The sequence below is a fragment of the Antennarius striatus genome, chromosome 4, assembly GCF_040054535.1.
Source record: "Antennarius striatus isolate MH-2024 chromosome 4, ASM4005453v1, whole genome shotgun sequence".
In the NCBI taxonomy this organism is placed as follows: domain Eukaryota; kingdom Metazoa; phylum Chordata; class Actinopteri; order Lophiiformes; family Antennariidae; genus Antennarius; species Antennarius striatus.
The window spans coordinates 21,351,859-21,374,418 of NC_090779.1; the positions used below are offsets into that span (position 1 = coordinate 21,351,859).

At 42.4% G+C, this 22,560-nt stretch overlaps 1 protein-coding gene across 4 annotated transcripts in view; it reads left to right on the forward strand.

The window, feature by feature from the left end:
• Positions 1-22,560, forward strand: part of ptprz1a (protein tyrosine phosphatase receptor type Z1a) — a 46,787-nt gene that overhangs the window by 9,734 nt on the left and 14,493 nt on the right. For 2 of the 4 annotated variants that reach the window (XM_068313381.1, XM_068313382.1), the window contains exons 2-13: positions 5,511-5,573; positions 9,057-9,236; positions 11,097-11,248; positions 11,348-11,443; positions 12,121-12,187; positions 12,267-12,424; positions 14,010-14,160; positions 15,875-16,059; positions 16,334-16,460; positions 18,639-18,679; positions 18,769-19,585; positions 20,543-21,094. In XM_068313381.1, the coding sequence (XP_068169482.1) occupies positions 5,511-5,573; positions 9,057-9,236; positions 11,097-11,248; positions 11,348-11,443; positions 12,121-12,187; positions 12,267-12,424; positions 14,010-14,160; positions 15,875-16,059; positions 16,334-16,460; positions 18,639-18,679; positions 18,769-19,585; positions 20,543-21,094 (2,589 nt within the window). Of the gene's footprint in view, positions 1-5,510; positions 5,574-9,056; positions 9,237-11,096; positions 11,249-11,347; positions 11,444-12,120; positions 12,188-12,266; positions 12,425-14,009; positions 14,161-15,874; positions 16,060-16,333; positions 16,461-18,638; positions 18,680-18,768; positions 21,095-22,560 lie in introns of all 4 variants that reach the window. The other 2 variants (XM_068313380.1, XM_068313383.1) reach the window with 2 other exon arrangements.

Below are 22,560 nucleotides of genomic sequence, written 5' to 3' on the forward strand. Positions count from 1 at the left end.
TTTGGAAGTGTTGCTTTTTCTAAAAATGGGGAAGTGTAGATAACTGCTGTACGTTTTACTGCTGCTTTGCATTAAAGCTTGAAAATAGATGAAGACTCTGAGTCTTCATCAGCTCATCGAGCTTCAGGTCCGATGCTGTACTGCAGACGAGGAAGAGAGAGCAGTCAGTACAACACTAAACACTTCATAATCCACTCGCTCCTATACTAAGACCTCATTTCCTGTGCCTGAATCTGCCAACTCCATCATTAGACCAGACGTGGACGATGGAGTAAAAACAATTTCATCAAAGATAAATCATTTCAGTCACCTTGTAGCTTAAGGAGACGTGTTATGACAGCAGAGGTTTTCAGCTCTGTGTTTTCCTGTCCCTGTCTGCTGACAGATCAGACCTGTGGTCAAACATCAGAAGCGTAAAACGCCCCAGCTGTTCTGCCTCATTGTCCCATTCACTAAGCAGTCTGGGTAAATTTGCGCCCAGAGCTCGGCCTGCCAGTCAGAGCTAGCACTTTCACTGAGTTCCTTGTCTTGGTTTGAAACACCTGAACTAATGAACAATAGATAGATGAACATGGCCAAAGATAGCATTATCATTGCAGCGAATGTTTCCTCGCAAATGTCCCAACTGTTAAACTTCACACGTCATTAGTGTCCTGCCGAAATGCTCACCTGGACTTTTTGTCATTAAAGACTTCCTCCGTACATCGATAGAGAGCTACCATTGTGTCCCAGACTGCTCACAGATCAACCTGCCGTACCCGTCCTGTCTAAGCAGTTGGTATTAGTCAGACCACCCCTACCCTCCCCAGACCCTCGCCCCCGTGGCATCAGGAGAGGGGCAGGGATTCAGGGTGGATGTGTTGAAGCGTATTCTGGCGTTGGGCACCAGTTCTCACCCCCACAGTCTGTGGATGTCCTGGCTCTCCCGGGGCTCAGCTAATCCTCTTATTCAGTGTCCGGCTGGAGGCTGCGGGGCTCCCACAGACTGGAGAGCAGAGCCGGGCACTCTCCACTGAATAAACACACTGACACAGTTATGGTCTTTTCTCTCCATACAGACACCGAGCAAGAGTCCTCCATAGAATCTATTCTACTCATTCACTCTTTTCCAGTAGAATATAAGCACCCCCACCCCCACCACAAAACCACCTGAATCACATCCCCCTTCTCTTCCTCAGTCTTCCTCCCAGCTTCACTTCCTTCTGTTCATTCATCTTAAATCAGCTTTTCTCTCCTCAGCACCCGTCATATTCCTCCAGTAATTGTATGTCTTTGCAGCAGCAGCAATCGGCCTCATTCAGTCATGGAAAATATGTCACAGTCATAATATACTTATTATGAAATTGATCATATGAATAAAGGCAGAAAACATACCTGAAATAGTTTAATTCAATTGATTTTACTGCATAAATCAATCTATCAGTCATTCAAAGGAGATCACCAGTCTGTCACATTTGCTATGTGAGGCTAATGGGAATGTTATTTATCATAAACCATGCGTCGAACGAGTTATACTCTCAAACCTGTGGGGAAAGTCAGAGGATTTCCAAAGAGTAGGGTTCATCCTCTGGGGATGCAGATTGGCTGCGTAACATTTCATGTTTCTGTTGGTTAGGTTGAGCTAGGGATGGCAAAACTCAGATATAGTTGCCCCATGCAGCCTCCAGGGCACCTGTTTTTTTACACCGTCTCCTGGATGATATACACGTACATGGCAGATGCTTTCTTTGTAGTTCATAACACAAAAGGTTTCAACATGTGTCAGGTGTCGTTAGAACGCCGGCGTGACCTGTAACTGAAACCTGTGGCGTTTGATGTGTGCATGTTGGGTGGGTTGTCCTTGTCCTGCATCTCAGGTGGGATCAGCCAGACAGCGAGGAAATGAAATGAATGATCAGCATCGGTCCAAGTCTCTGGGATCCGATTAAAGACTAGAGTTACCACAAGCTTCCTTAATGCAAATTTAGATGTTTCAACTATTCAAACCAGAACTTTTGTGCTCCATTCTATCTGCCCTCAGATGGCTTTCTGGTATCAGATCCAGACTGTTTCCTAATCTTTTATAAGAGCATTAAGTCGCAGGGCTTCTGCAGGCCTCTCTGGATTACTCATGGTACGGTTTAATGGACAAAAAGTCACCTAAAGCATTCAGATCGCCTCACATCGAAGACTCTTAAAGCAGCGCCACGCGAGCAGGACGACCGCCGGAGCGCAGAGGAGACAGATGAGCCCGGGTGATAATCTTGTTGATGCTGAGCACTGAAGGAGGAAGACGGAAGATCCTAAGATTTTATTCAGCTATTAGTACGACAATGAAGCCTGAAAGAAAGCTATTTAAGTGAAGTGAAAACTAAACACACACACACACACACATTGTAATAGACCGTTGCTGATGTACTCTTCAGTGAGCAGACAGGTGTTTCATGTCAGAGCAGCTGTTTACACTCTGGTTTCCATTTTCACCTTAACAGGGGCTGAGGTCGCCGCTTCCTGTCTGGCCTGACCCGGCTGACTGCTTCCAGGTTACAGAGGCAGAAACAAGAGAAGGGACTGACCTCCGTCCTTTATCTCTTTATTTATGTGTCCACAAGATTGTATCTAATAGATTTTATCCACTCAGTCAGTTATGTGTTAGGGATTGCTGTCAGTCTGGAAATAACTTAACTCCTAATCTAAACTAAAACTAGCTGACATCCCCATCAACCACTGATTGTGTGCTTGTATTCTGACTGAAAGTAGACTGATTACTGGAGGGACTCCATCATGTGTTATCCATAAGTCTCTAAAGCCGTTTCTACTATAAAGGCTCTTCCTGTCTCAACGCCTCACTTTCTATCGGGTTCAGGTACCTGATATCTTTACCTCTGGTTTCCACTCCATCAAGGTTACATTTCAGACCACTGATTGGTCAGAAAACCCTTCACACAAACCAGATAATTACTTATCAAAGTGATACCTTCCAATTTCTTTTCCTTATCAACCATAAAAGTAAATTTTGTCCCATTAATGGGGTCAAAAATAGTAGACAGCCACTACATATTGTGCTGTAATATTTCCTGTAGTGACAATAAGACTCTGAACCGTGTCCCTCGGTTAAACAGAAGCTGCTTTTTGCTACTTGAACTTCTCAACCCTGACCTTTAATCCAGAGGTTGTGACCCTATCACCGTCCGCCTGTTTGGAGGTCAGTGCCTAAGTGAAAGCAGCAGAGTGAATGAAACCGCCGGAGCGAAGCAAAGAAACACCAGGGCAAGGAAAACCATGTCACTTCTCCCCGCAGGCCTGATTGTTTCTTTATTGCTGCTTTCTCCAGCAAACTGTGGTCGGCCGACGGGAGATGTAACACAGCAGGAATGTGTTGCAGTTAATCACATTCAGTCTCTATCTGTGGTCATGCAGGGATTCATGGGTAAAAAGTGGCGAGGTGCAGGTTTTTACCTCATCAGGAGGTTTAGTTCCACCTTGGCGCTCTGTCAGTCTTTTATTCCTCATGAGCAAAAGTTTGAAGTCTTCTCTGCTTGAAATTGAATGTTTCTACATTTTATCCTCCGTTAGATTTGGGATTACACGTTCTGCATTTAACGGATGGGTGGGTCGTTCTTTGATGTTTCAGATCGGGGGAACAAGAAAAGACAGGCAAAAAATAAAAAAGAAAGAAAGGAAGAAGCCTTTGTCCTCACCTGAAAGCTGAAGCTGCCCCTGAATGTTCTGACAGTTCACGCTTCTCAAGGCCTCTCATCAATCAGATGTTATAGAAACCAACGATCAGCCTCCCAAGCAGCACTCCACCGTCACTCACTTATAGTCCCACCAAACCAAACATGTGGCGTCTCTGACCTGAAGTCCATGAATAACACACCAACGCTGTAAAAGTCACGGCTTATCATTCAGGAAAGTTTTCTTTATAATCAGGTCCATATGTGGTGTAAGGTTGAAGTAAGTAAATGTTATCCCCCTGGTTGTGATCGTTTGTAAAGCATCCTGTTGACACTGATCAAACTTTTCATGTTGAATGTCAGTAGCATTAGAAACAACATAGAAAATAATTCCATCTGCACTTTAATGCTTAATCTAATGCAAACCCTCAAAATGACTTCCATGAGAACTTTACATCCTGTGTGAAGGTCTTCATACGGAGGCGCTGCCCTGTGGGTAATATTTTTCAAACTGCAAACATGTAATCCTGGATTAGACCACTATCATCCAGAGCTCAGAGGGAATAAACACAACACAGCAGGATAAGTCATTTTCTAATTTGCTGCAGACTAATCCTGAACTGTCCACAAACCGGTTGGGCTGTTAAATTTGCTTTGGAGAGGTGTGTAACACTGACTTCATGTGTAGGATTATTTCATTTTTCACTGCTTTAATCCTGTTCAGGACTTCAGGCGCCTTGAACCTCATCCATGTTGGTCGGGTGCAGCTGGCCTGTCATGCATCTTACAATCTTTTTATTATTTTAGCACATCTGTGGTCATGAAGACCGTTTCAAAACTGTTAAGGAAAGAGGTAAATCTTTAGCGCAATCGTTGTCGTGTTAACGGTACCTTGGGTCAAGAGGCCAGGTTCACCACTCATCATAATCACAATATTAAAGACATGTGTTAACCATTTGTGATAATCTTGTGTTTGGAGCAGCCCTGCAGAGAAATATTTTCAACCAGGCAGGTGATCTGTGTTTATGTACAGACACAAGAAAAGTTGACTTTCAAACATTAACTTGAGGCAACTTCTAGGATCTGCTTTTTTTTCCCCCTTCAAGGAAATCATTTAATATTTAGTGACTGCTTATAAACACACACCCCATCACTTATTTCCTCTTTATGTCATGTGACCCCTGCCATTTGTTTCTCAGGCAGGCCCTCTGTGCTCCATTATGGTAATGAGGTGCTGGTCTTTAATGGCCCCTCGGTGCATTGACTTGATTTCATTAACGTGACGAATGCCCAGACAGCTGTTCAGGTTAATGATGTCACCCGCTGATATCGCACCTAGCAGGATCTCATTATGTACCTGATGGAGTCGGACGGTAAGGCAGGAAAGACATCTCTGATGTGAATAAGGGAAAGGCATCTGTTGTAAAGATCAATGTGATCAGAGTCTAGATTTAGTTGTTTCATCGTTTAAAGACAAAATTTCCAAATCTGGACCAAAGGTTGTACTGGGAACTCAGCTTGGCTCAGGTGTGTTGGTCATATGCCATTTAATTCCTAATCAATATAGATCTGTTGACACAAGAGATTGAAAAGTCAAGGAAGTGAAGGAAAGTTTGTCAGATTCAGAGGCAAACACATTCATTTTTAAAACGTTGTGATTGGAAACTTACAGGGGGATTATAGAAATAGATTCAGACTGAGCACCTCCAACAAAGTCGGGCTTAAAGTTGTGACTTGTTTCAGACACCGATCGACTCCAGTTCATTTGTTCGGCCATGGAAATAGATGTACGGAGTTGGGTAAATGTAACATCTCGTATGAAGACCATGAAATGACTGTTTCTCTCTTTTGCAGGTGACGGATACACATACAGGAACCAACGCAAGTTCTCTGAAGACATCGAATGGTCATACGCAGGTGAGTCAGAGTCAAAGCAACAATCAAAGACGCAAAAAACGCATCAAGACTTCCATTGTGAGGACGGCGGTTGTTTTCCCTGCGTTTCTGTTTGAGGGAACTTCTTCCCGTCTGTCCTCAGGGCTGTGACGCTTTGGTGCTGAGTGACGCCGTGGGCGTAAAGGTTCTGCCTTTATTTTAAAGCCATTCTGAGTGACACATTAACAGTTGAAACATACCAGTGTAGGAAATGTTCGTGCTTCATCTCTAGCTTGTTCTCTAGTCATTTCCATGTTGTTGAAGCTTTTGTCCCACCCATATATACTATACTTATATATACTTTCCTTACCCTCCAGGCTGAATTCGGATCATTATAGAGGCCTGGATAGACTTTTTCCACCCTTGGATTTGAGTGAGCAACAGCTCTAACAAATGATTGCTTTAAAGCTTTACAATAGAGTGAAGTAAACACAGGCGTGTCTGAGACCCGCTGTGTGCCCAGCTTCAGGTTTTGTCAGCGAGGGGAGAAGCTGTACTAGCAGAAGTGTGTGGGCAGTGTTGTTGTGTCTTAAGTGTACGTTTGGTCTGTCTGTCTGTCTGTCTGTCTGTCTGTCTTTTACTGCTTTGGCAACCTTAAGAGGACTCTTCATGTTGCAGCATGAAATGACATTTAAGATACCGTCTGTGTGCAGCTGCTGTTTTGCAGTCATCTCCTGTACAAAGTTCATAAACAACATTTGGGATTTTACAGTCAGATAATGGTTTATTTCATCTGATCACCTGCTAATGCAACATGTCACTGTCAGAAATGGAAGTAGGAGCATAGATAAAAGACCATAGATTTTCATTTCCAATGTTCATCTTCCACACCCACTCATTATTTCTTTACATTACCAAAATACATTTTATGTTTAAACTCAGTGATGCTCAGCTGTGGCGTCTCAACATGAAACATTATTCTATTATCTAAGAGCCTCAGGATCTAAGCTCCACATTTCATCCTGTTCTTATCCCAAAATATTGCATTAAATTACACAACTGTGCTTTAAATCTACTCTCTGTCCTCATGTGGTGAAAAGGTGAAACCATCACCAAACTTGAGTGTCAGGTTTTTTTGTTTCGCTGAGCTTAAACATCAAACACAATCATATAACATTATACAGCTTCAAAGCGGAGCTGCAGCAACACGACACACAATGATGTTTAGTGTTTGTGCGAGACTAATGTAATGTGGAAACCAATTCTAACTTCATTGCCCTTTCGAAGGAAATGCAACCTAAAATGTTGAGGGTTTAAGAGGTGAATTTAAATTTATGGTCTTTTATAAAAACACAACAAAGAACTGAGCTTCGAAAGAGACTTCATTTAAGATTAGGCTGTAAAACAAATCATCCTTTAGATGTGTTAGAAGTCACTTTTATTACCTTTTAAGTCCAGCTCATAGTTAAATCTGTTTACGGTGAAAATAAACAACTTTGGTGGTTTATCATGTACGATAAATTAACTGCTTGTAAGCCTCGGAGTTACGGATTCTCTTGACATTTTAAAAGTCAGTGGAACATTTTTTAAAAATGCATTGCTTTCTTTTGTTCCTCTTAATGGTTGACTTACATTGGGTGAGTGTGAAAATCTCTTTAAATGCAAATATCCATCCTGACCTTGAGCTGCATCCGTGCAGTGATGGCCATGACGTGACTGTTGGCGTTGCTGCTAATGAACTCAACCTGATCTTGCTGAAGGAGAGCTACAACACTTAATCAGCACAAAATGTGTGAAATAGCTCCAAAAATCCACATGAGACTGGTTGACTTCTGTCCCAGAGGAAAAACAGCTGGTTAAAAAAAGGCCAGTAAACTTTACAGTAATAAAACACGGGCATCTCAACACGACATAAGAGTCCAACTCAGTGCGCTTTAACATAACCTATAGTAACCTATAAGTAGTAGACGTCACAGCTTTATTGTAATTAGTCTCATTGAATAGGAAAAGTTTATACTCTGCAAATTACAATAATCAAGGCCGGGGCCACTCCTGGTGACTAACGCATGTGGAATGTTTTATGACTCTGTTTAGACAACTCAAAGCTCACAGTTAAGATCCAGTAAACTTGACACGGTAAATCGCCCACCGACCCCCCGACATTAAAGGAGAAGTAATGTCTAGGATGAGGGTAAATGTCAGTAAACTCCTGTAGTGTCGCCGTATTTGTAGTGGAACAAGTTCAGTATATAATAACAGATAAATGGGTCATTTTTGGGTGTGGATGTGTAACTTTTGTGCTTCCTGATGTTTTGCATTATATACTCATTTCTTATTGTTTGCATAGAAGTGACACTTATTACCTTAAAGGGAGGTCATAATATCTGAATCATCTCCTATAAACTGTACAGAATGACTTTACCAACCTGGACACACTCATTGCTTAAAAATAGAAAATTGTGTATTATAATATTTATGTTTTTGTAATTCGATATTTTGGGTGTCGCCTTCTTCATAGGACACATCCCAAACAACATACATTAGTCTTGGTTTCAGTTTATAATCTGCAACGCATATGGACTGACAAATTACTGCAGGCTGCAGCACATGAACTGGTCTGAAATGCTATTGACCAGTCGTCTGAGCAGATGTGAAATAATCTACAAGTAGTCACTGAACGCACCACAGTCACAGCAGCGGGACACATGAGCGGAACACCGAGTGCTTTCAGCTAAACTTTACATACTGCTCATATTATTTATTTGTGTTTAAATTAAATAAAAGATGAGGTTGTAAATCAGATTGACGTGGATACGCTGCTGGATTAAATCTTTGGTATTCTTTGGGGGTGCAGCTGACATGAACATGAATAAACTGCTCCATTAGGGGACAATTGGTATCGGCTAACACTTTCCATTCTGTATTTGTGCTATTTATCATGTCAGGCTGTTCTTTGTGTCTGAAAGTTCATAAGAAACCTGAGCCTGAACTCTTTCTTTTGAGCGGCGGTCATTTGCAAAAATTTGAAGGCTGTATTTTAGCAAAGTCCAATTCAGGATTGGAAATATTGAACTCTGACCTTATGGAAGTGAAAATAGTGACACATTTGAAGAGATATTACCATTACCGCTAAAGTGCAGCAAAACATCTGGGGGTTATTACCTTATTAGTTTGTTAACTCGTAGCTACCTCTCTCAGGGCAGCACACCTGTAAGCGGTCGGTTAGAGGGTCGTCTGCTTCGCATTAGTTTCCTCACCTAATGATGGAGCAGCAGTGGGAAATGAGTCATTTCATAATTTAACTTCATGTCAGGTTCTCTGTATGGAAATGAAACAGACATACCTGCCAAACAAGTTTCACATTTCACATTTTTATGTAAGTCTGTTTTCTATAATTTTCTCACTTTTAGGTGTTTTTTCCTTGTTTTGTTCTTCTAAGCTAACTCTTAAACCTCTTGATGTCCGAACTTCCCATCATTAAAACCCTATCTTTATCTGAATATTTCTTTCCCATTTACAATTCAGGAACATTAAACCAAAATAACTGGGCCAAGAGGTTCCCTTCCTGCAGCAGTGCCAAGCAGTCTCCCATCAACATCGAGGAAAACCTGGCCCAGGTGAAGCTGCAGTACCAGAAACTGACGTTTGAAGGCTGGGAGAACCTGACGACAGAAAGGACAACGATCAAGAATGATGGCAAGACTGGTAAGAACTTTACCTGTTGGCAAAAGGAGCGCCAGTATGAGTATTTGTTAACATTATGAGTCATTTTAAAACAATTCTTCATTTATTTGTTCATTCTGACTGTCAGATCAATTTTACACATTTTAGAATTCAGCTGAGCGCTCCAGAACAAATATGGCTGTCTTCACATATAACTTATAACCTCAGTGATATTTTTATGAGCCAAAACTCCTTCATTAATAAACATTGGAAAAAAGGTTTTTAAAAAAAATGAACACAGGCATTGGGGGTAAATACTGTATGCTGAAATGTGAGTGATGCATCTCATATTTGAATTCCCACAGGCAAAAGAATCTGTTTGGTTTTAGCTTTTTATTATTAGATATTTTTCACGTCTCGTCTTAACGGGAGAGCAAAGTTTATAGTTTGGTTTCATTTGGTCATGATGGTAGTTTGTTTATCAGGGTACTTTTAAAAGTTTGAGTATTCAAAGTATTTGACAAATACACAATACAGTACTGCTACTGGTCTTGGTGCATCAGTAGACATTGACTTTTCGGGTTTGAAGGTTAAGTTTGGATTATTTCTAAATGACTTTTAAAAGAAAAATGATCGTGAAAGAAAGTAAAATGTAAAAACTGTGGGGGGGGGTTTTCGATAAACCTTAAAAATGTTAGATTTTTGCTTAATTCCAAGAATTCCAAGGACATTTCTGTTCTCGGTAATTCTGACCAATAGGGCTTTTCCTCATGTTGTGGCGCACTGGTGTCTGGTTGTTAAGGATACTGTTAACAGTTTCTCATTTGACAGGATCAAGGCTCTTTTATACATGTCCTCTCTGTAAGTGGTGTGAAACACAGTAGACTAGAGTGGGCATTCAGGGTTATTGTTAAGTGAAACTGTAGACAACAGGGATTCCACCTTGCCTTTCGAAAACCTCCACAAGGAAGAGTCTAGTTCTACTTAGCAACAGGACCCCCGGAGGAAAAAAAAGGAGTACTCTGTTGTAGCTGTTCAGCAGCACCAAGGGCTTTTTGGTGAATGGCGATGCTCGGTGGAAAATCTGAGTGCGATTCAGGCCAGCGGTACTTCAACCTGTTTTTAACAGGCCACAAATGGCCCCAGCACAGGTTCAAGGCACAGACTACCATCCGTTCCCATTCTGTCAGAGCTCTGTCGGGAGTATCGTCACAAAGGAGACTTAGAGAATGAGGTGATGGATGGATCAGCCGTGCCTTAATACTGCGCAAACACATTTTTCAACAGAAATTAATCAGCAACAAGGTGAGTCAATATTTGCCCTTCCTCACAGGGAAATTAGACTCCAGAGAACATAATAGACTAAAAGACAGAGTACGGACAACAGAGAAGTGAATGAGGCCAGGCCTAATGGTGGAAACAATAAAAACGTACCAAAAGCAAACACAGTCCTAAGAAATCTCGACTGTTCAGCAGATTTTTTTTTTTCCCCCCACAGTGAACTTTCACCATATTGACATAAAGAATATGTATTAAGAGTACAAAACAATCACTTTCTATTTTCAGGATTGCCTGAGATGTGAAGTACAGTACCGAAGATGAAAGGAGTGTTTCATGTTCACCTTCATCAGACCATCAAAGACTATTTCTGTCCCCAACGGGACCTTTTGTCACGTCAAACAAAGACTGACTTGAAGAAGATCTCCATTGTTTGATGCTTGGATAAATATGGTAGTGGGGATTATTGTGTTGTACAGGGTTGCATCTTTTTTATCTTCTGTTCATTTATAATCCCTTCTTTCAGAGAGAGGTGTGGCTGCAGGATTTGTCTAGGATGAGGGCAAACCTCAGAAACCACTGATCCTGCTTGTTTGCTCACATTTCCGTCCTTTTTATTTTCAGTGGCGGTCAATGTGGATGGAGAGTTTTATATCAGTGGAGGGGGTCTCAGGTCAAAATTCAAGGTTGGTCGCATCACCTTCCACTGGGGGCGCTGCAACGCCTCATTGGAAGGATCTGAGCACAGCCTGGATGGGGTCAAGTACCCTCTTGAGGTAAGACTTCTAATACAAAGTGACACATAATGACAGTAAATCAAAATCAGATCTCTTCCGTGTCAGTCTTGGACTAATATACTTCTTTTTCACCTACAGATGCAGATCTACTGCTATGAAGCGCATCGCTTTGACTCATTGGATGAGACCATCAAGGCGGGAGGCAGGGTCACAGCCCTCGCCATGCTGTTTGAGGTGTGTGCCTTCATAACACCGGTGATGCGTAGCCACACTCCAGGGTTTGGATTGATTCATATTTTCATGTCGGATCATCGCTGATCTCCCGTCTGTGTTTTCAATGTCGGTACCCAGCATGACGCGTGCTTTGTGAAGTCGTTTAACCTCCAGCCAGTTCTGGCAAGCTGACACCGACAGGAGCCGTACTGGAGTGAATGTCATTAAAAAAAGAAAAACGGATCGGACGTGTAGCTGCAGGCTCCGTGTGGAGTTTGGGCTGTAGGTTGGATAACGGATGATAATGGCTGGAAATTCTATCAACCACTGAAAAAAAGAGTACAAATGTCGATTTTGTAGACACCTTTTTAAAATTTTGACTTTCTAAAAACTCATGCTGAGGGTAATCATGATGCTTTGTCGGTGAAGGATGGTGTCGCTTCAGCTGAAAAGTCCTGATGTGAATCTGAATCTCATTGTCTGTCATTCCTCATCTTTGCCTTTTACACTTTTATTTCCCTGAGTAAAGGCATGATGCAAAGATGGGATGCCTTATTGTTGCCTCTCAGTAATATTTAGGTTTCCTGATCGTCTCATATGAACCGTTGAGAAGAGTTAGCTGAAAGTAAAGGATGGATAAAAATTATATCTGACCTTCCAAAACTAAAATCCCATCTGTGATAAACCTCTTTTCTCAGACGAGCACTGAAGACAATCCAAACTACGCCGCCATCATAAAGGGCATCAACAGCGTGAGCAGATACGGTACTTCCTGTTCTCCTTTTGCTTCTCTTGCCTCTCTTCTTCTGCTGTGATTATTCTAACACGCTCATGCGCTGTCCAGGAAAGAGTGCCGAGGTGTCGCCCTTCGCTCTGCGAGGCCTTCTTCCGAACTCCACAGAGAAATACTTCATCTACAACGGCTCTCTGACCACGCCGCCCTGCAGCGAGTCTGTGGAGTGGATCGTCTTCAAGAGCACGGTGGTCATCTCCGACGAGCAGGTGAGGAACTCCATATCTGTCGTTGTTTGGTTTGTCTTCTTAAAACAGCAATAAATAAATGAAAAATCCATTAAAGCTAGAAGTTACACAACACCACAGATGAGGTGGATGATATGCGGCGCTGTAAACCATGCATACCCTCCAGCGGGGTCCGTTAAGAACCAGACGCCAGCTTTAGTCCACCATGAAAAGACACACAAAACACCTACAGGAACAACAACAACCTTTTAGAAACTTGTTCAAGGAGCTAAAAGGGGGAATTATCATTCCAGAGCTCAGGAGACACACACATGATGGGCGAGGCGGTCTGCATACAAACTGACACAGTATGTGTGTGTGTGTGTGTGTGTGTGTGTGTACCAGTGTGTCTGTATGTGAGTGTCGTGTGTGTGACTGCCCTCAGGCTGGTGTTGATTGACAACCATACAGAGGCATTGCTTCCAACAAATATTGACTCACAAAAGCTCTTTACGGTGTTTAAGATGAAACGCATGGACACACACACACACACACACACACACACACACACACACACACACACACTCACACACACATACGTGCACTCACACATGTGAAAACATGCACAAAAGGTTTTCGAGAGAATTGTGAAGCCTGTTCAGCCTCAGATGTCATTATCCACCAGACTCACTCACAGCTGTTATAAGCCAGGAAGACACACACACACACACACACACACACACACACACACAGATAATTGGATATATGTGCATACAGACACAAACATGGTGGTGGCTCTCCATACGTCAGTGACGTGTCTCAGCTGGTTTACATTCCAGCTCCGTTCAGGCTGCGACATCCTGATATTTTATCGCCACGACAACCATAAATGACATTAATGGGTTCTAAGCCTGGCTGTGCTTCAGCGTTGAGTCGGTGTGAGTCAGACCATGTGTTGTGTAACCAGAGGGAAGGCGTTCACCTGGACAGGTAGAGAGGCAGCCCACCTGCAGCAGATTAACGGGGCGTCCCGGGACGATTTATGATCTCTTCACGCCCCTTCACTTCTAATCTGCTGAGTGATGTTACAGATGATTTACTCTCGATTTTAACGCTGAGATTTAAAAAAAAAAAAATTTATCGGATTAAAAGATTCCTAACAAATGTTTAAATGCTGCTCAAACTTTATTAAAATGTCATCAGTTTTTAAAATAGTTCACATAACGTGCTCTGCAAGAGCAAAGATTAGAGAAGTAATTAATTAGTGGAAAATGATGAGTCCATTAATCCATGACGGCATTAATAGATTCCGATTTTGATGAGCAACCAATTGATTAAGCTGGAGTTTTAAAAAGCTTCTTGATTAAGTATCTTTAATAGTTGTAGATGTTTTGAGAATCATGTCCTTAAAGTCCAAATGTTAGCCTTCATTTTTAAAAATGTGTGCAATAAGATGCTGCAGCTCTACTCTTAGAGTAGCTGACCGTAGTCTTTTAAACCCTTCTTTTCCCGTTGGCTGGGGTTCCTCTCTCCGACTCATCCAACCTTCAGATGAACACGCTGTCATTGCTCCACAGTGTGATCTGACGCTGGTTTTTGTTTTCATGCTGGGGCTCCTGCGCTGTAGCTGGAGATGTTCTGCGAGGTGATGACGATGCAGCAGGCCGGCTACGTGATGCTGATGGACTACCTGCAGAACAACTACAGGGAGCAGCAGAGGCAGTTCGTGGGTCAGGTGTTGTCCTCCTACACCGGCACCGAGGAGGTCCTCACACCAGGTAAACGACCCAAAACGCTGCTGACACTGCTTCATCATTCTCTGGACAAAGGAATACTACTATGTGCAGAATCTGTTCATGTTTCACTAAAGACACAAATAAAAAGATTGCATTTAAACATGGCTACAGCTGTTAATAGCAATTAAAGTTGAGCATGCTAGCAGGGCAAGTCGGCATTATTTTATTTTAAGTCCACTTTACCAGATAGATGGATGTAGGGATCTATAGAACCCTGCTTTGACAGGCATGATGGACATGTATAGCTTTAGCTCCAGCTCAGGATATCAGTATTTTCTGCTCTAGGCCAACACACATTAATGTCCCCCATTAATTCAGCGTCTCACCTGGAAGGCTTTGGCCCTCAGCGTGACCCCATCTATAATGAATCCCCTGTTAATGCTAATTAAAAAAAGACCTAAATGGATCAGAGACATTTAGAACACAAATGACGAGAAGAAAATGTCAGAGGGATAAGAATAGAATTCCATTGACCCAAATGAAATCTCAGTGGCAGCGGGGAGGCGGGTGCTGCTTGGTTAACTATTGATTTTCCCAGTAATGACATTGTACTGATTTTTGTTTTTTGGGACCGCTCCTTCCCACATTAGACATCAGGGAATTTTGGGGTGTTTTTTTTCCAGCCTAAATTTAAAAATAATATCCAAAGATATAAACAAATATGACTTTGACAAGTCATATCTCCTAAATCTGTGTTTGAGGACAAGCTGAAACTTCTTTTGATGAATGTTTCTCATCATTGTTGTTCAGATGTGTTTCATAGATGTTGCTGGAAAATTTGATTTCCTCAGTGATATAAGGTTTGAGTTTAACAGGTGAAGAAATGGAGGTTGGCTCATCTCCTCTCCTGCCTCACTCTTCCACCTAGTGGTAGAAACGGGGTACTGACAGCTGTGGTCTTCCTCCACACCCACCCGTGATCAGGGGTGGGCAGCATACGTTTGTGATTGCTGGGAAATCCATTTGCACATTGTGTTGTTAACACAGATTGTATAGCCACAGATGACGGAACATTTTCAGGCTGATCCCTTGAAAAGGATAAAGGTCGGAGGTTAAAGTCAGTGCCAACAGTGGTTTAGGTTCAGCCCACATCCATCGGAAGAGGAGATGCGTCATTGTTTGTATAAATAAAGCTTCCTCCAGTTTATTTTCATTGATCCTCAACTGCTTTAATCTGACTTAATCCCCAGTGTCTGTTATCTACATTGTCTCTGTTCCTCTAATCTCATCTATGACCCAGAATCTGAGGTGACTCTTGAAACACAGGGAGGGACTACTTTAATGATTTGTGGTAGTCATGAATCCCTAAACCATTCATTGTTTTAGTTTTTTGTTGTTGTTTTTTCCTTCTTTTTTTTAATCATTAATCACTAAAAACTACTACAAGGTTTCCTTTGGCCCACGGGTTATATAATCATATACTAATGATATAATGGAAGAAGATGTTATGAAACAGATGTAATGAGTTAAAAAATTGTTGATCTATTTTACAAAAATGTTTCAAACTTGTGAATGGAAATGCATAATTCAGTGAGGTTATGCCATAGAAATTATAATTATAAAGTTTTTTTTGCAAATGGGATCCTTCTGGTCTGCAGTACCTTCCACCCAGGTCTTCATGTAAGACTCTGGTTTGACTGGAATAAAAATAATTTCCCAACCGTTGTGGACTTCCTTCTCTTCCGTCTCCCATCAGTGTGCAGCTCGGAGCCGGAGAACATCCAGGCGGCCCCCCACAACCGCAGCAGCCTGCTGGTGACGTGGGAGCGGCCTCGGGCGGTGTACGACACCAACATCGAGAAATACTCCGTCAGCTATTGGCTGGACAGTGAAGCAAACTCCGCCCCCTCTGTGTACCTGACGGACGGAGATCAGGATGTGGTGAGACGGTCCATAAGATTGTAATACCAGCAGGAATTCCCTTAAGGTATTGTGTAACCCATGTCAGCCCCCCCTCCAACTGACCAGTCATCACATTCCATCAGCATTTCCAGGACATCATCAGGACACTGTTCAAAAATAACAGTTTTATAAACTGTCCTAGTTCTAAGTTCAAAAGAACATCGACTGAAACTGACAAATGTAATAATGTCCAACATTACTTGTATTTATCATTGGTCTTTGATGCTGATTTCAGTCTTTTGCCCTCCACTAGGGGGCGATACTAGATGACCTATTGGCCAATACCAGCTATGTTGTCCGGGTGGTAGCGGTCTGCACCGACGGTCTGTACGGACGCACGAGCGACCTGCTGACGGTCGTCATGCCCGTCGACGACCCGGGTAAGAGCCAACGTTCCTGAGGCCGAGCGTTTCAACAGATGAACAGAAAAAGATTTGTTTGTTTTTTAAATGCAATGTGTGTTGTTTTATTTATTTATTTGATTGTCGGCTTTATAGATTATGTGGAAATTTTTTATTTAAAACAAAAGTTGATAGTGGATGTAGTTTTGGTCTCTACATTCATGAGACGTGTTCAGGGCTGGTTTAGCTTAGCTTTGCTAAAAGTGTTAAAGTATGAGGCGAGGTGCGAGTGTCGCCTGTGGCCTAACAGAACTCATTTCCTCATCAATCCTAATGAAAAAAAGTTCTTTTGCAGTTTAGTCTCTGTGTTCTCTGTCATCTTTTATCACCAGTCTCATTGTTGTTCTTTTTAAAGCATTTCCATCCATCCACTCATCCTCCTTTTGCACCCTGAATGAAATGACAGACATGTTTTGCCTCCTCCTTGTAGTCTTCATTCTCCCTACCTTTCACTGTGGGGAACATATTTTGTATTCATCAGGATTCAATCGACCGTACCTTTACAGTTCCGCTGTTTAATTCACCTTCTTCTACTTTTAACTGTTTCACAAGTTTCTGCGTACCCTCTCCATCTGCTGTCTCTGATATTTCTATTTTTCTAAGATGAAAGAATGGGCTTGGTGTTGGGTCAAAGGTCATTTCTCGTCTCCCTTTGTGACACGTGGGAAGACGAAGCTGCCGTTCTTGTTTGTGTATTAGCTATGTGGCATCCGTTCCTTCTGCCTGTCACAGTAAGACGCATGTTTGCATGTGTGCAGCAGCATTGTGTGTAATTAGGTAAGAATGATAGCAACACAGTAATTTTGTATTTCAAATAAATTTTATATTAAATAAACTAATATGTCTTGTCACAAAAAAAAACAAACTTCATTGCATCCTATTTCAGTGTCACCATACATGAATGTGTTGTAGCAAAAACTGTTGATCAGCAATAAAACTGATTGTTTCATCAGTTCAATTTTTCTCTTTCTCAGTAAAATATATTTTCATTTTATTAAAAAACTAGAAAAATGTTTGTGGTATTAAATCTGTAATGATTTAAAAAAAATTTCATTAAGTGATCATTAATCCAGCCGCCGTGCAAAAACAGTAACTTATTTAACAAATACATTGGTTTATAAGAATTAAGAATTTAAGTATTATTATTGCTTAATCTATGAAAAATGTGTTTTGATTGAAACTCAGTCATTTAATCGAGGAAATTAAAGTCAAACTAATTTCTGTTCAGTAACAGATAAATCAGTTGTGATTTTAACCATTTTTCACTGTGCATCAAACCCTGAGTCATCTCACTCACGCCCAGTTCATTAAACTTGTAAAACCTCACCTCATGCTTCACAAACCAGTTTGAGCTGGTCTCCATGATGTATGACTTAGCGTGACGCAGGTAAGAGCTACACCCCCTCACCTGCCCCATCTGCCCCCTCACCTGCCCCCTCACCTGCTCGCCGTGTGCTGTGCGTTTGAGCTCAGTAAACATTTGTGGCATTTGCAGATAAGCCAGATTCTTTTATCCATCTAAGATAAGAGTAGGTTGAAAACCAAAAAGCATCATAATTATAGGAAATTTGAAGGGAGCCGTCAAGTTCTCTCTTTGAAAAAAGATAAACCACAAAGATAATTCATTGCAAATGCTTTTTTGTTTCCTGTGTTTGGCTGAATCGTTGGGGAAATACATGCATGAGAGTCCAAATGTTTCTTTTTGCATGTTGTATGCGATCTTTGCTCACCTGTTGGCATCGTGTTTAACATGAAACCAACACACTGCTTGTGTGTGTGTGTGTGTGTGTGTGTGTGTGTGTGTGTGTGTGTGTGTGTGTGTGCAGACTTTTCCTCTTACCCATTTTCCTCACAATGCTGTGTCACATATTCACAGCGCTTAAGATTCAGATTCATTTATATTATTGTAACACAACACAACAGAGATGTTTGTACTCTGAAACAATTTCAGGGTTTGACTTTTCCTTTCCGTGATGTTCTCATCATGATGTTTTCACTGTCCGTGTCTTGTGTCTTATGTCTTTGCTTTTACCATTGGTTTTTAAAAAAAAATCTTTTTGAGCCTCAAAGAAATAAAGGCAGCAATGTTTTTATTCAGCAGTGAAGTTGTTATAAATTGAGTTCTTGATACAATTTGTTTTTTGTTTTTTTTTCCAGAAGATGCACTTGGTAAAAATTTGGATGAATTTGATATTGAGGTAAATAAATCTTCCATTTTTCCTGTAAGAAATTGTTGAATTGTTTTAATTGCTGTTATGTTAATGTTTATTAAACCTGTCATCAACAGAGTAACTATGATCCTCATCTGTCGTGGAAAGAACCAATCCAGCCTGAGGATTACGTTCCGGCCTGGATTCCAACAAACTCACCGGAGACAACAACAACAACTGAATCCCCTCTTTTACCTTCACCGGGCATCAAAAGCACAACAACAGAATCTGGTTGGAGAAAAACCACCTCTGTTCCAGTTCCCCCAGTCAAATCCACCCAGGGTGGTCGCGTTCTGAGCAATTCAGAAGGCACGACTCACAGTACCTACTTACGGCCACCAGGGGTCACTCTGACGCCGGAAACCAGAAGCAACCCTCACTTCAATGGGGGCGTACATTTACACACCACAACTACAGCAAAGGAAGTCTTCGTTTCCACATCCACTACCCGTCTGTATTCCAATGCAGAGACAGAGGTTGTTCCTGATCGCAGCAGTACACAAGACTCTGGAAAAGCCATCAGTGGTTTTAGATCCTCTACTCCCACATTGACCAGTACAAGGAAAGAAGGTGGGAAAAGTATTCCTTCAGACAGTCCCGTCACCACATCCACATCTCGTAGCAGAAACCCGAGTAGCACAACAACAGCATCACCCTTCATCCAGATCCCGTCAAGTCCCATAAACAAAGGCAACACCAGTGATCGAGGTATGGTCCCCGGACGGGGTGGTCACCCAAAGACCCAGGAAACAAACTGGACCACACAACCTTTCTCCTCAACTGAAGCGGCTCCTCAGGAGCCCACAAGTTCCAGCATGCCTCATTTTTCATCTAACACAGCCTCTGTCCAGTTGAGTGGCGTTCTCTTGCAGACCACACAGCCGCTGTCGAACGGTGAGCGCCCCTTTGTCCTCCCTTCCTCTTCCTCCTCCTTTGCCTCCTCCCCTCTGTGTGACACTTCGGATCCCGACACCGCCCCCTCCGACTGCCTGCATGACCCTCCTTCCTCGTCTTGGCCTGTGTTGTCTGCCTCCACATTGGATCCCCAGCATGCCGTTACTGCGCCGCCGTCTCGCAGTGACCCAGCTTCTCCTTCGACCCCTACGCTCTCTGCCTCCACCATGCTTCACATCCCTCACCCCTCACACCCTCTGTCCAGTTGGGAGACTATCCCCGTCTCCCCAGGTGTCAGGTTTGATGATAACGATAGCGAAGGCGAATTCTGGTCTGGGTATTCATCTTCATCAGTCTCTTCAGGTGACTGGTCAATATTTAGCGAAACCCCTCCTTTTCAAGCTGCGCCACATCCGTCGGACACCGCAGTCGCCGCCGAACAACCTGAATCCTCCTGGGAGCCGTCGCTCTCTACAGTCTCTCTATCTCCCACCCTCCAGCCTTCCATTCTCCTCTCTAGTGACTTCACTTTTTCCGGCACAACTCCAGGCCTATCCCGTTCATTCTCCATGGGGTTTGAGGACTCAAGGTATGCCACAGGGAGCACAATAGAGTCTGTTTTCCCTGAAATCAACGGTGATGGGTTTCCGTTAGCTAGTGGTGTTGACCCCATGTGTGGCTGTTCTCTGGAGCCGTCGGTGCCTTCATCCTGGTTGCTTGCCTCTCCTCAAGCAGTCCTATCATCCTCTTCCTGGGACTCTACTAGCTTAGTGCTATACTCTAATGTTGGCATCACTTCAGCCTCTGGTGGTGGGGTAGACAAACCTTTACAGTCTCTGTCTGTGGTGGATTCCGATAGGCTTTTGCTGTCCCATAGTGCTATTTACCCCTCATCCTCCGCCTCAAGTTCCTACCATTCCCAAGTCACCTATAGTGACCTGCCCATTTCTGTTGCAGCCACAACATCTGGTATCGCGGATCCCTGGTTCTCGCCATCAGACAGGAACCCCTCCCTACAAACCTCTGCTCTTCCTTCCGCATCCTCAGCCTCCCCCTTCACCCCCAATCCAGAAGGCCAGGCATTAGACACTAGCAGCAGTGCCTCCGGGTCTGCCCTGTTCCCTTTCTCTCAAGAGGGTGTAGATCAGGAGTGGGACAGGGTTCAAACCTCGGCCTCAGGAGAAAGCACTTTCCCTTATTCAACCAAAATCACCAACACCGTTCCCCCCTCTATGACGTCTGAATCTGGGCAAGTCCCTGATGATTTGGATGAACGCTCCTCGGCATTCTATTTTGAAAGCGAGAGCGGTAGCGCCATCAACTCTGATATAGGAGACACGGAGATGCCGACCATTTCTGCTGTAACCTCGACTTTGCCCTGGTCGCTGGGTGAAGGGGAGGAGAGCGGTTCAGGGCACGGCGAAAGCCTGTACGACAATGAGACATCCTCTGACTTCAGTATCTCCGAACGCACTGAAAGAGAGTCAGAGGAAGAGGAGCCAGTCGAAGGTAAAAGAAAGCAAAAAAACAACAACACTGCAGTACAACTGCAAAGAACCAAGGAAAGGTTTCTGGCCATCAAAGAGATGACTAATCCATCTAACAACTACAACTCCATGTTTCATGTTTCCATTTTTGTCTGGGATAGAATATAGGAATCAGAAACTTTAATGTTTTCATTTGTCATTTGAGACTTTCATGTTAGTTCCTCTCTTCAATAGAATTTCCAAAGCAAATATTAGTTTTATGGTTGCAACTGACTGAAATTTTAGCCCAGTATGAATCTGATAAGTCTGGTTTATGAAAACACTCCTGCAGATTTGTTGGACATAAACTCCCAAGAAAAGGTGATGTTTTCTTTTTCATTATCGGTGTAACTGTTGTTTTGAAATACAATTTATGAGGTACAAAGTCCTTTACGCTCTGAGTTTACAGCCACATCTGTGGTTTAGATGTTTTCCCTGTTTTACCTGTTGTGGCCACTAGAGAGCAGCAGAGCGCTTCAAGCGCTCTCGACCCCATCATGTCCAACTATCGTGTAAAGAGAATGTTAGCAGGAACCTTTTGTTGTGCCCTTTAAAGAACCATACGAGTGGTTTTGCACCGTAAAGCTGATAAATAACAAGTCAAATATTTATTTTACTGCTGGATTCAGTTTACCGATTTAATTTATTTTCAGTTAATTTCTATAAAATTATCCTTCTGCACTAAACACTTCCTGGAGAAAAAAAATCTTCAATAAGGAGATGCTTTGTTTTTTAGTTATTACTTTATTGAATTGAAATACTTGCTTTAAAACATTTTGAATCGCGCCATCCAAGGACACTCTTAATTTTGAGTGTTTCTTTTATAGAGGAGATTCACACAGGATTTTTTTTTTTTTTTTGCCTAATTATGCAACAACTACTCAACTCATTTAAAACAAAACTTGTTGGAGAGGAGGGCCACGGGTCAGTACATCCAAACAGAACTTTGGGATCGTGCACCATCGAGTGCCTTTTGATTGTCCCGCATTGCGATTCATGAATGATAGTCGCTTTAGCAAGTTTTCATTGTTAGACTTTCTTTAAAATGGAGAGTTTTCAAAAATAATTCAGTTGAGAAGTAAGTAAAATGAATGTGACTGCTCAGGAAGTTATTCTAAACTTTTGTTAAGATAAAGTCAAGGCACTAATTTGGTCTTATCGTTCCCAGTTAAACAACATAATAGAACATCATCTTCATCCTGTCCTCCTCCTTTGTTGTTTCATTTCAAATTTATTGAGCAGCAATGAAAATTGTCCACCCATAATTCCCATTTAATCTTCCTTGAATCATTTTCCTAACAACCTTTCTCCGTCTTCCTTCTGGACCTTCACTGTTCTTTCTTACTCATCATCACCAGTGTGTCCAGATCTGTTGGATAGATGACTGCGTGAATGGTTTCTCCTCAGTGGGAGTGGTAGCTGCCACAAAATGCAATTCCTGTCCACACT